This window comes from Necator americanus, chromosome IV (genome assembly GCF_031761385.1).
Source record: "Necator americanus strain Aroian chromosome IV, whole genome shotgun sequence".
NCBI classification, from domain to species: domain Eukaryota; kingdom Metazoa; phylum Nematoda; class Chromadorea; order Rhabditida; family Ancylostomatidae; genus Necator; species Necator americanus.
Genome location: NC_087374.1, coordinates 20654862 through 20668519, shown reverse-complemented (window position 1 = coordinate 20668519; position 13658 = coordinate 20654862). Strand labels below are relative to the sequence as shown.

Here is a 13658-nt window from a genome sequence, read left to right as displayed (position 1 = left end):
GAATTTGTGTTTTGTTGATTTTGAAAAGGTTTCCGTAATCTCCTTCTTGAGAAACAAAGAGTTGAAGTCTCTGAGGAATGAACAAATGCCTGGAGGTTGATGATTTATTAGAATTCACCTCAAAAATGCTAAATAAAGATTATGAGAAAAGTAGTGCGTTCATATTCCTTACAGGATCTATGCCCAATTCAAAATTCTTTAATTTCTCTGTTCAAATATCTTTTCTATTGGTTTGGTTGGATTCTACTGCTACAGGCTGGAGTAGTAAGTAGAGGCGTGCAGCTTTAACCCCTGCCATTGCTCTTGGGATGAAGCGCGTAACGTGGGAGGAACATTTAGCTGCTTCTATTACTCACTGAGCCGTCAGCCATCAATCGATGCCGAGGAAGCTGGCAGTCTCCGAGAATGACCGGCTGTCGAGCGGCGGCTGCTGGCGCTGCTGGACTTCTCCTCCTGGTGGTCTTAGCCGTGGCTCATACCGAGATTAGACCGAAAACAGGTGAGTTGTCTTGGATAGATGTTTGTCGCACGATTCACGTGTGCTACGGTTGATCCGCAGACTCTTGGAAGTGCTTTGCACGTGTACTTTGCTCAAACGCCAAACACTACTTTTTAATAGGTGTTGGTGGTAGTAGGTTTGGTGTCTAATAGCCAGGGCAGCCCGGATCTGTTTGTTTTCCCCTAAAGCCTTTTCTATGCCGGATGGCATGTGTAAAAGCACTTTTCCTTTCAATCTGTGCACGTCGGAAATTGGAACAATATTTGCCTTCGAGAAGAAAACCGAATTTCGGTACTTCATTTTCGGTGATTGTAATATTCGGTAACCAAATTGTAGCAGACTTTCTTTGTCATTTTACGAATCTGCTGAATCACTGCATCATTCATCTCTGTTCCGTTCTGTAGCGTTTAATAGATGTAACGTATTCCTTACATATATTCTCTGTAATGTAGGGAAGAAAAAGGAGAAAGGAGAATCCTAATATTTCTTTCGTAGAGAATTGGAGAATGTGCGAAGTTTTCGCGGTCACTGTTCTGTTTTCACCTAGTTAGATGACCCCTAACACATTTTTTTAAATTGAGAAATGTCTAGTCAATAATTATGTGGATCGTGAAGAAGGTCAGCCACTTTCTACATAGGCTAATTTCTAGGTTATAAACTTGTTTGGCTACGGCAGTGTAATTTTTGGGGATTTCAGTATGAATGAAAAAATTATATCATGCATTCAGTTTTTTCTTGTCTGTGAACTTATCTTTGACTTTTTTTCAAGCAATTATTTTGCCGCGTCCCTCTGTGCAGAATTATGAAGCGCGCCCCATTTTCCCAGTCCGGTGAATAAACCCGGTTTACAGTTATTAACGTACCCTTCTTCTACTTCAAATTTTTTCTTTGAGCCCATTTCAAGAGGTGGGAGGTTCTTATTTTGTTGATTACCTCTGGCTTATCCAGTGATTCTTCCAAATCCTACTGTTCAGGCCGAAAAATTAACCTTGCATAAGGGGTTACCGTAATCCTTCGTCAGTTATTGCAACCATTCAATTTTTCATAGCCATAAATCGTAGAGAAAGCAAAAAAAAAGAGTACATACAAACTTTTATGCGTGTACTCTCCTCTCTCGAGGAAGAAAAAATTACAACTACATAGTGTTTCCAGTTTTTTTTTTATTTTAGAGCTCCTAGCGTAGGCACTTATTTTCAACACAGTCAGCTACTAGCTTTTTGTTCGCTTGTTCCCTGAAAATGCGAATAGCTAGGCTTTACAACGAAAAGTTTCTCCTATTCGCTTTTGTTTGCTCCTATGAAAAACTGGGTACACGGAATTGGTTGATGAGCAGTTGTTCAGTTGTTTCCAAGAAGTAGCTCCGAAAATTTTTCCAGAAAACAGTCATCGTTGCAGCTATGATTAAGCGCCCAAGCTCCACGGCAATGTTATGAACATATGGTCAACGTCATGTAGTGTAACGTGAGCTCATCCCTGACAATCCAGAATCAACTCGGACCAATACTCATAATTAGTAATTTATTAGGCTCAGAGTTCGGCTAAAAAGCAATTGAATCGAAAGAAGGAGCAGCAAGTTACTTTGGTCGCAAAATCTCGTACGGGTTTCTTGATCACCTTCGAGTATAGACTCATAGTACAGAACGCAATCAATGTCGCGTATTCTTCTATGTTCTAGCTACATTGTATTTGACAAGGCTTAGTTGTCTTTGAACACACGTCTTGTTCATGTCCGGAGTAATCGCTTACAAAATAAAGGACAAAAAATAGAGAATACTCTCCTTGAGCAAAAGTATCTCTAATTAAGGAGACCATGTGGGAAGTTGTTTGGGTAGCTTAACTTTCCATAATTTCCTTGTTTTCACCCTGCTCTTATTTTTTTTCTGAACAAACTTCTTCGGATGATTGAAAAAATACTGAGTTATTTGTATAGCTTTTTTAACATCAATTCTTATATGTAAAAGCAAATGAACGTTGATAGTTTAGTTGAAATTTAACATTTTTCTGATAGAAGTACTCTAAAAATAGAACGAAATTTTTTGTGAAGTCTTAGAGAAATCATTTGTAGTATTGTGAGGAATTATTTTATGAAAGTCAACTCTTCTCTACAATATTTTTAATCGCCCTCGTTTCCTGTAGTCGTAACCAAAGATGAGCATTCTTCGAGTAACTTTCTGGTTACGGTGCTTGATATGCATCCTTTAGATCCGTTGTGCATCGCAGCCAGATGCCAAGATTCCGAGGTTTGTGTGGTGAAAAATGGTGAACCGCAATGCATTTCAAAACAAAAACTGTGAGTCACGGTGGAAATGTTTTGGGTCTAATTCCTCTTTACTTCACACAAAATCCTAATATTTCCAGAATAAAGTTGGCAAAGAAGCATGGACTCCACCATGGCAATAAGCACCATCCTGTGCAACCCCATCAAAAAGTATGTAAATTTATTTGGTAGAATTTACAAGCGACATGCTGAAAGAGTATTTTGCAGCTCCCTAGTGACCATTAATTAGATTTCATATAGTTTTCTTTTCAAAACCGTCCGAAAATTTCAGTAATTTTGAATCGAGAGGTAAATCACACAGATAAAAAATGTCATTCGTATGACTAAACCGCTTACTTTTGAATCTACAACACTTGGTCATATTTCATTCTCCGTTGATTGAAAATCTCGCAGTTATTCGAAAATGAAATTAAAAAAGCAACAATAGAAAACATTATAATAATAAAAATGGGAAAATAAGCAGTTAAAAGGAAAGTATCTAATCGCAGCGGATATTCACTGTGGTAGGCATGTAAGTGAAATATCTTTGGAGACTAACGGACAATGCAAACAAGTAATAGGGGAAGAATTTGAGGACTCAGAAGCTCCGGAGACCCCAAAACACCTCACAAGGCAATTTTTTACACAGCGCAGATGAAGTGAAAACAACTCGCTTGGTTTTATTAGCTAAAGTAATCGATTGAGCAAGTCTTCACACTTGTACGAGTAATGGGATCTAATTTTTGTATTTTCACTTTATCACTCGCATAAGCGTAAAGAGTTGCTTCGTTGGGAAGACTGCTCCCTGATGCACTCCTAAGGGCTCCGATTTCTGAGCTTCTAAAGGTTGTTGTCTTGAAAACTCCGCATTGAACTGTAGCCACTAGTGGAATGGAAAGTGGATTCTGTGAATACTATTTTTATTCGCCAAGAAAGGGTAGACCTTTCTCACCTGCTATTATATACCCTTTGATATTTTAACAATAACATGTAGCGAACAAAACAAATTAATATAAATATGTAATAAAATAAGTTATCTTTATCACGTAAATAGTTTCTGACTGAAAGAAATTCGTGCCGCTACCCCTATGGTTAGATCTTCAACCACCACAATCAGACAGGGAACAGTTTGGCGGCTGGCGCTGCGGTAGGTCTTTTCCTTAATGGTGATTGGAAATTTATGACGGCGGTAGCGCAAAAGAGCACACAATCGGACACATCTACCGTATCAAACGCCTTGTAAATTATAGCTCCGTGGTGGAAACTTCTAAAACTTCATTATGACTCATCAGAGCAGTATTGAGGTGGTGGTACAAAAACAAATAATTTTCAAGTATTCAATGAGACACACTTTTATAATGGCAGATTCAGGTGCGGCAAAAAGAAATCCGTTTTAGCTCCGATTAGTGAGAACATCTAAGGTGAACCCACATAGATTGTTTTATTTTTAACTGAAAAACAAAAATATAAAAAAAAACAGAGAGAAAGGTAACCTAAATGCGGTCTTTTGTCTGACTCGACTAAGCTCCAGCTATTTACGAAATTCTTGAAGATTTTCAGCACCACTTCTGTGAGTGTTGTTATTGTAAGGCAATGATGACTTAGCAGTCCAATGTTTACTTTTAACACGAGAGGCATCAGTAAATTGAAGTTAGGTCAATCCTAAAAAGTAATCAAAGCGGATTCACTGGAGGAAGTGGAATGTGGGGTGTGAAATTGGGAATAACGAAGGGTGGAGAGTTTTGTAGTCGTTAAACGTACTGCAGAAGATCAAATACTGTAGTGTAAAACTATAAGAGAAATACAGAATAAAATCTAAAAAAAAAAAACTCCAAACTAAACTAATCTAGAGGGAAAAATCTTGATCTCTCTAATTTTTCAGTTTTTTTTTTATTTCTCAACAACCTTTTCCTCCTTAACAAAATAGTCATGATAGAATGAGTTCATCACTTTCATATTAGTCTGTTTCAGCACCAGAAACACGAGGAACACGCGCAACACGACCGTCTTGGACACCATAGTGAGCGATCAATTGTGTATCTTTTGCTAATCTATTGAAGAATCGTGGAATGCAGCTAACTTTTTTTCCCCCGAAAACACATGCAAAAAAATTTTTACAACCAATTTACCCTTTGAGGATGTGAATTAATGTTTTAGAAGAAATTAACCTAGGCACAAACTTGGGTAGGAAGCTTGCCGGACTAAGAGTCACAGGAATAAAATCATAGAAATGAAATCAGCGTTCATAAAAGTCTAAAATGGAATTTACGTTACAATGAAGATGGAAACACAGACTAGCAAACTGACACGAAAATACTGAACTGTTTGACGCTGTTCTGAAAACATTGATGCGTGAATTACAGTTGATACACTAATCTGAATCTGCAGCCGCTGATTCATTTCGCGATGCACGTCTAACGCATTTCATGCTTTTTAGCATTCTCGAGTTTGCATAAAAATTTCATACTCACCTCGCTGAACTTGGATATTAGCGGTACTGCAGTCAGCCTGGTTCCTTCCATCTAAGAAGGCTTAATTGGATAGTGTAGTATGCAGAAAAGCAGACATAAATTCCCTGATTACTTTCACAGTTTCATAACGTGATTTATTTTTGGGTCTGTCGAAAACTTCCCTCTTTGAAGTTTCACAAAGAATAAGACGAGAAAGAGAAGTGTCATTAAAAAAATTCTAATTCAGTTCAACTTTTTCCCAAAGAAAATTTACTATCTAAAAATTAGAGGATAACCATCGATCCCTCTCTTCACTATTGATGCGTTCAATGAAGAAGCCTAGAGATTTAGATAAAAATTGTACCGATACAACCACACTAGGGAACTCTTGTAAGTGTTTTATCTCATTTTATTATTTTTCTGACCACAAGAACAACTTCCTTTCACTTTTATAAGAAAAAAAACCCGTTTAATAGACTCATAACTGGCAAGGATTTTAAGAAAAGAAATGTGAAACAGCCAAAAAATGTGTGTGTCCACAAGGCACTTCGGAAAAAAGATCCATTCGATAATTGATTGGTCTCAAACGTGATGAAAGATGGCAATATGGCTAAAACCACTCCAACTTCAACATACAGTATATAGTAAGCGTTCAGGATGTACTCATGAGGAGCTGATCTCGATGGGTGGCCGTCTATTGCAATGGTTCACCGATATGCATCGTATGCACTCCGGACGTGAGAAAACCTTGCCAGGTACGTAGATCATATCGATCAATACTTGAGCGCTTGACCCATTTTTACTGCTTCCTGCAAAAAAAAAGAGCGTCAGATTATTAAATAAGAAATATTCTTTTGCACCCGCAATATTTTCTTTTTCATGTGTTTCAAGTTTTCCTTTCGGTGTCTGTTTTCCTCTTCATAAACAATGAAAAGATTGCTTTTGTGGAAAATAATAGTGAACAAATGTTACAATGGCATCGACTAATACGGTACTAATGAGATTTTAACCAATAAGTTCCCGAGGTCATTCATTTTGTACAGTAATCCTTTGTTAAGTTGGCGCGCTTAAGAAACGCGTGAATTATCTACATGACTGTTTTCAAACCAAAATTAAAGTGCCCAGGATAGCACTGCATTTTCATCATGTTCATTTGTATGGAATTTCCAAAATGAGTTTTTTAAACTGGAATTTAGAGCGGCTCGATCAGTTGATTTCTGCGATTGCGCATTAATTTGGTGACGGCAATATTCGGTTTATTCGAAATTTAGATCCATTTTCACCAGCTGTGTGACCGCGTTTAGCATAAAATTTCTCAAAGTAGTCAATAGTGTCCGGTAGCTCCGGTTTTTACGCTTTTCGAAGAGATTTTTTTGAAATAATCCCCAGATGTTTTAACTTCGTTACCTTACTTCACATTTCATTCATTAGGAATTTGCCATAGGACAGCTCTATTCAGTGTTCTTCAAACGAAATGAATAGTCCATTGCAGTAATCAGGTTAAACTTCCGGCCATAGTGTTGTGTGTGAAATTAATTTTGGCGATTAATTGGTACTGTTTGTATGTACGGTACTAAATTAATCAATTTTTGATATGTGCTCGCTGTGAGAATTGCACCTAAAAAGCCAATTTTAGCTTGATCTCTTCAGAACTCTTCGAAGGTGAAGATTAGATGTGAGTTATGTTATTCAGTTATGTGAGTAGTGTGAAAGGAAAAAAAAAACCGTAAAATTAGAGGTAAGGGGTATTTGGGATGATTTTTCCCATTTCATTTTTCTTATAATATTTATCACCCTTCTCATCTCGGTATTTTATGAGGATGCAGTATTTCGAAGAAAAAAAGTGGGATTTACCATTCTATTTACGACAGAGAGAATTGTCGTAGTGACGAGTTACGACTATTTTCGACTATCGTCGGGGATTAGCGGAAATAAGAGGGTTGAGATTTTCCTAACTTGCGGGTCTAGGAGGAACACCTTATGGAGTGGATGCTTCAAAGGAGAAATCCATGTATTTTGCCGACATTTATGAACTCAAAATTTTACCACACTCCTGAGAGGGAAAAATGGACAACTGCTCCCTTACAGACATTGTTCGTCAAGCTGCAAGCGCTTGTTTGATGGCGGCCGAGGCGACCGGGCCGTCGAGGTCGCCCGCTCTCGTTCTATGGACAATGTCGATGATTGACAAAGAACCGCCGGTGACAGATGTCAAAAACATGTTTTCTCTGCCGAAAAAAGTTCGTACAACTCAGGTTGCCGGCAATTATTTACTTGAACAAAGGCTGTTAAAAAGATCGCGCCTCGACATGTCCTACAATGAGGAAGACGAAGTTTTGCAGAGGAGGCATATTACACGCTTGACGCATCAGCAATCTCACAAAGTCGCATCAGGACCAAAGTGATCCATGTTTGGGGCGATCGATCGGTTTGATATGTAGAAGGGGTTGTTTGTCAAGGATCTAGAAGCTACTTACCAAGTTGAGAATCTTCCAAGCCCTCAAGTCAATGGCTCTATGCACGTTTTATTTGAAATATGAGCTCCATTGAATACAAACGCATACATGGGAGTAGTATAGAGTTAACTGTTTACAACCCTTAAGAACATCTCAGTGTAAATTCACGGCTTGTTTCTGTGCGGAAAAATGACAAAAAATCCTTTCAAAGGTTTGAAAAAACGGAATGACAAACAGAGAAACAGTGAATTAACCTGTGTGGAGACGTAGAAGCGATTTTTTGTTGCTTTTTAAACCTCATATGCTTGGAACAATACGAACAGGAGAGAGTAAAGGATAAAGTGCACGGAGTTGACTGATCCTTATGGAGATACGTCTGAGCGTTCGACTTCAACTCAGACTTCGTTTGAGGTTTATCATCGCCCGTGCAGCCTTACAATGGCTTGCAGGGGCTAGCCGATGTGTCAAGTCAGTGTTTTTATCATCTCAGACAAGTGTGGTACCAATTTATCGACCCCGGGTAGATGAAAGGCTTGGTTTGCACTGGGGCAGATTCGAGCCTCCGATCGACTATGGTCACAGCGGAAGCTCTCACCGACTGCGCTGCACCGTCCCATACAAAAACAGGAAAACATCTTAATGATATTTTGCAAAACGTGCTGCTATTTTCAGGCGAAACAAGGAATAAAAGAGGTTACGATATGCACAATATAGGCAAAACATAGTGTTTAGAAGATGGGGGAAGGGAGAAAAGTGAAGGAACAAATATTTCAAATCAGCTTTGTTTAAACTAGCTTAGGGATCCTCGTAGATGTTTTTCAACTCTAATTTCTTAGTCGTATGAGGTTTAGGAACCTTTGAAAGTTGCACCACAAGTAGTTCATATCTTGTAGCCGAATGATAAAAGAGGAGAGGGGCTGGTTATTATTCATCTACATATAGCGGTAGCGTTCCGAGACGTTTCTGATAGGAAAGAAGCATTTTAAAGGCTTGCGTACTGAAGGATAATACTAATTTACAGTCGGATTACAATAATTTCGTGATGATTTCTTTTTTCACTGAATATCATTTTGTGGTTTCTTACGGTTCACAGTTATCAGAAAATTGTTTTATAGCGGCCAATAAAACTGTGACCGCAAGAAAACCACGTTCTCCCTCATTTTTTTAAAGGCTTTATAACTCTATACGATTATCATATCATCGTCCAATCTTCTGTATTTTTCAAAACATTTATTTCAAGTTTCTTTTTCCCCGATAGATCTCATGTCCTTGAGACCAGAGAAAAAACAAGGAAGTTCCCAGGAAGACCCCTGAAACAGCCTAAAAATGGTGCGTTTGCGTTTAGCGAGTTCGTGATCGAAAAGCGAAATTCGACGCCGCTAATTAAATCCAATTTAACGCTCCACCGGCGATATCGTAACCAGCGCGACGAAATGACCGAAACCACTGACGGATGTGGAACTTGGCGCGTATCATGAAGACCTCGAAATGGTGTGTGCAGGGCGTCGAGCATTTGTTAACTACGTGTCATTTAAAGGGCAAGTGAACTTTCTGAAACAACTAAAATGACGTGCTAAAATCGTTGTAAAAGTGCACTTTGTTCCCAGGAAATCTAAAATTAAAAAAAGCCCCTAAACAAGCTAGTCTCTCTTAATTTTCCAAGTGTGGAATTGCTTCCAATTGTTAGCACTTTTTGAAGATTTTATTTATCTGTTTTTCTACTTTTTGCACAGTCTATTACGTATACAGAAAACATATGAAAAATTTCCATGCGGAAAAAACTACGGTGTGTGACCGTATTTTGAATGAGACTTACCGAATAGCTAGGCGGTGGTGGCATCGTATACGGCGGAGGTAATCCAGCTGATGGATTCACAGTAGGCAATTCATCCTCCACTGTTCGCAACTTTCGAATATGCCTAAATTCAGAAAAAATTATATTTTCTACACAATTCCCCATGTTGGCGTGTGCGCGACCACGGTCTTTTTTATTGGCCAGCTTCGAATTTTGACACAGAAAAACAGTTCTTGTTTAGTTGTGACGCGTTATTCCTGCCGCAATGTTACAGCTACAGATTGTAGTACAAAAGAATCGCAACTTTAATTTCCTGGATGAAAAATGAATACCTCAATTTTTAGGTAAGGTTTTACCATTCGATATTCCCTAAAGTGCTATTTGGGGAGAGGTTGAGCGATTAAATAGGAACGTTAAATGTGCAAACACCTATTAATGAGCAACAGAAGCCCAAATACTAGATATTGATCGATATCGGTCTTACATTGACTAATTACCAAAAACACAACATGATGGCACATTTTATTGAGCTACCAAACATACGATAGATTCAGGATGAATTTCGAGGCCTACATAGCTAGGGGATGTCAGTTTTGATAGCGCCGACGAGGCAACAGAAAGAAAAAGAAGAAAGAAAGAAAGAAAGAAAGAAAGAAAGAAAGAAAGAAAGAAAGAAAGAACAAAAAGGTACGGTTATTTCCACTGCACGAAACATTATAAAAGCACATAATTCAAATGCGTGGCTTTGAAAAGGGAGCTACTCTCCAGCAAAAAGGGAGCCATTAAAGGACTTTCGATTAAGAGGTTTTTACGACAAACTTAACAAAGTTTAGACGGATATTTCGTGCAGGGTGTTTGTCACCCCTGCTTATCTAAAATAAGTCCAGAATTTTCTTCTCAACGCCATTCAACAGGAAATTGCCGCCATCAAGTCACTTCGGCTTGTTTTTTGTGGCACACTTCAAGTCGATTGGGAACGCATGACTACCAGTTTTCAGAACAACTAATTTGTTAAGACAAGAATTTTCAGTCGTCAAGACAGTAACCGAGGCCCAAGCCGAGCAAAGCTTGTAGAAAACCATCCTGAGTTCGAAATTCGGTAGTCGACTTTCGATTAAGAGGTTTTTGTATTTGGACTTTTTAAAATTATGAACTTCTATGGGTTTTATAGTTGTAGACCAAAAAGGATGAAATTGAAAATTTTGATTTGCTGCAAACAAGCGACACTCTCTTTCTGTTTATTCTATTTTCCACGAATTTTCGGAATAACTGCAGCGTCACAAAAAAGCTTGGAAGACCTACATGACATACATGTGGATTTGTTTCCAAGAACGCACAGAGAAATTTATAACAGTTGTGTCTTCTATACAAGTAATGTACAACTGCACTCTGACATTCCCTCGGTACAGAGCTCGTATCCTCACAGATCGCGCGGCCCGCTGTATGTTTCTGAAACAGGTTCCTCATAGCGTCCCGGCTCTTGGCTTACTGCGGTAGTTCCGAATATTGAACACTTCGAGATTCTAGCGGAATGAGTTTCCAAGGTGCAAATCTGGTAGGTTTTTGTTTCGGTTCGACCGCAGTAATAATGCAGTGAGCAACTAGAAAAAAATTCAGAAATTTTGTTCAAGTCACTATTCCAGGGCAAAAAAGCAGCACTGACATTAGGTTTTTGATATTTATCACTTTTCGGATAAAAATAATTTTAAAAATTAATAAGTAATAATAAAACAAATAATAATAAATAATAAATAAAATAATAATAATGAAATAATAAAAGATAAAAATAAATAAAAAAATTTTTAAGAAATAAATTCAGGTTTTAAAGACTGACTAAAAATCCAGCAAAAAAGGTAGCTAAAAATCTCTATCGAAACTAAAAATACAAATATTCCCACAAACATTTTGATTCTCGAAATAAAAAAAATTAGCTCTCAACGTGAAAGTTAGGTTTATTTTGATTTTTCTAACGTTTGTGGTTAGTGTAAAACAGATGAAACATTGACTCTGTCCCCCTATCTTCAGTCTTTGATCATTAAATGTTGTTTTGCACTTGAAAATTGCCGATTTTCTCTGAGTACGCCGAACAGGGAAATCTATCAGAAATTCGACAAAAATTCCTCTCTTGTTAGCGCTTTCTTTTCGCCGAACATTTCAATGTCTAGATGAAAGATAAACATTGAGAGAAGACTCGTGAAAAAATGTCACCTAGAGGGCCTTCTAGAAAGTTCGAGAAATTTCCGGAGGGCGAGTTGGGAGTCGCCTTGATCGATAACAATGTACGACGATGCATGTAGATCATTATCTCAAAGAGATTCGCCAGGGTTCGGCGTAGGTGGATGACTGGATGAACTTGGATCGAGGTCGATGCTGACCTCTGATATGGGTCGACAACACTCCTTTATGAAAGCAAATTGCTCTTTCGTTATGACATCATATGACAAAAAATCGATCTTTACGAAATTCTCAAATTTGCTGTCATGATTTTGGACTTCAGATGATGTTGTGCGGAAAAAATGAGGATGTGACAGAATGAGTGGTGTGAAAAGGTGTGAATTTGTGGGTTGCAATAGAGGAATGATGGAAAGGTCAAACTATATCGAAACGACCGTGCTGGCTGATTTACACGAAATACATATCCATCGTTACAGAAGGGCACGCTGCGGTATTCATCCATTTAATTATTCCTCTATTGAATGCGATCATTGAAATTGGAGATTGAATTGAGACATTGAATGGAGATTGATTGGAATTTGAAGGAGGATGGAAGAAAACCTACTGACAATGTTCTTTTCACTTGTGCAGCATTTAGCGAGTAAATAAATGAACGAATAAATAACTATCAAAAGCATTCACAGACAAACCGTTTCGGAGGTGGAAAGCGAAGGATAAATGTCAGTTTAGTCCCGCTATGAATTTTTTCTCAAAATAAGAACACTTCCTTTCTTCTCTCAGAAAGGACCCTCTCTCGTCGTTTTTTTCAGTTTTGGTCGAATTTTATTGTACGTATTGGTTCAAATGATGTTTTGTGGCCCTCCTTTACTCTCTGAAACCTATTTCTTTTCCCGAATAATCTGACAAAATTTTCTAATTCTTCAAATCAATCAAATACACGACAGAGAAATACTAAATATTTCGTGGGAGCGTATTGTTTATTCAAAAGGACCATTATCCTACCAATTATAAAGATGGCTTATGTTCAAATTATTCGGAACTAATCGAATAACTAAAGTTTCGAATTGCTCTGAGGGTTTCCATTCGAATACAAATGTGTTGTTGCGATTAATTTCTCTTTCTCGATCACTTTCTTCCCTCTTACCATGCGTCACATCAAGAGTTCCCATCTTTCTGAATCGAATTCTGAACTTCCGAATTAAACGAATCCTTGATTTATTGTACCCTTTTCCAAAGTCTCCCATTGAAAAAGTCCTAGTTCTTTAAATTAGTCAGATACAAGGCTAAGTCGGACATCAAATAGTCGACAATATTTCTTATAATGTAACACATGATCAATAATTCGAACAATCTTTCATTCGAATACGAATGGAACGAATATGTAGCACTAGTCCATGTTTTCGACAAGTGTTCATGTTCTAAGCCTATTTCCATCTTTATAAGAGGAAAACATGTTATGGGTCCCCCACACCTAATTTGTCAAATGTACATCGTAAAACGAGTCTAGTTTTCCAAGGGAATTAGTGGTGGAGAAGTCCACCATTCATATTTTTACAGCATTTTCTTTCCTCTTTTTTTTTGAGGGCCAGAGAGAAGAGCATCGCCGTTTTTACCACATTCAAGAGAGATGTTGATTAGGTTGTCTCACCTGGCCAAGAGAAACAGGAATATCAGGAAGAGAATCGTGGCGGCGAAGCCGTTTGCCATCGATTCACGATACATCACGACGAGGCGAGGGGATCAAATGCGTCACGTCACACAGGCACTTATAGAACCGCACCTTAGCAGCACATACGCACTGAAACACGAAGAAGTATAAACGGTGAAGAGATGCGCTTACAGAACGTTTGCTTTAGCGAGGAAAATAAAAAAAGAAAGAAAGAAGAAAGAAGAAAGAAAGAAGAAAGAAGAAAGAAAGAAGAAAAAAGAAAGAAAGAGGAAAGAAGAAAGAAAGAAGAAAGAAACAAAGAAATTGAAGTGATAGATAAAAAGAATACTAGAGTTAAGATACTCTAAATAATGAGAT

At 38.0% G+C, this 13658-nt stretch overlaps 2 protein-coding genes across 4 annotated transcripts; one reads left to right on the top strand and one right to left on the bottom strand.

Annotated features, from left to right (window-relative positions):
• Nucleotides 1–405: 405 nt before the first annotated feature.
• Nucleotides 406–8387, top strand: RB195_002116 (uncharacterized protein; the record flags this gene model as incomplete). Of its 2 annotated transcripts, XM_064199207.1 has the most annotated exons (6): nt 406–499; nt 2702–2789; nt 2858–2927; nt 4728–4776; nt 5863–5961; nt 8335–8387. In XM_064199207.1, the coding sequence occupies 6 exons, from the start codon at nt 406–408 to the stop codon at nt 8385–8387; spliced, it is 453 nt and encodes a 150-aa protein (XP_064055088.1). The 2 variants fall into 2 exon arrangements, with proteins under 2 accessions (XP_064055088.1, XP_013309207.2); XM_013453753.2 differs by lacking the exon at nt 8335–8387 and having other exon boundaries at nt 5863–5969.
• Nucleotides 5980–13354, bottom strand: RB195_002115 (uncharacterized protein; the record flags this gene model as incomplete). 2 transcript variants are annotated; one of them, XM_064199206.1, is made up of 3 exons in its annotated part: nt 5980–6015; nt 9479–9581; nt 13281–13354. In XM_064199206.1, the coding sequence occupies 3 exons, from the start codon at nt 13352–13354 to the stop codon at nt 5980–5982; spliced, it is 213 nt and encodes a 70-aa protein (XP_064055086.1). The 2 variants fall into 2 exon arrangements, with proteins under 2 accessions (XP_064055086.1, XP_064055087.1); XM_064199205.1 differs by lacking the exon at nt 5980–6015 and adding an exon at nt 9236–9274.
• Between the last annotated feature and the right edge of the window lie 304 nt (nt 13355–13658).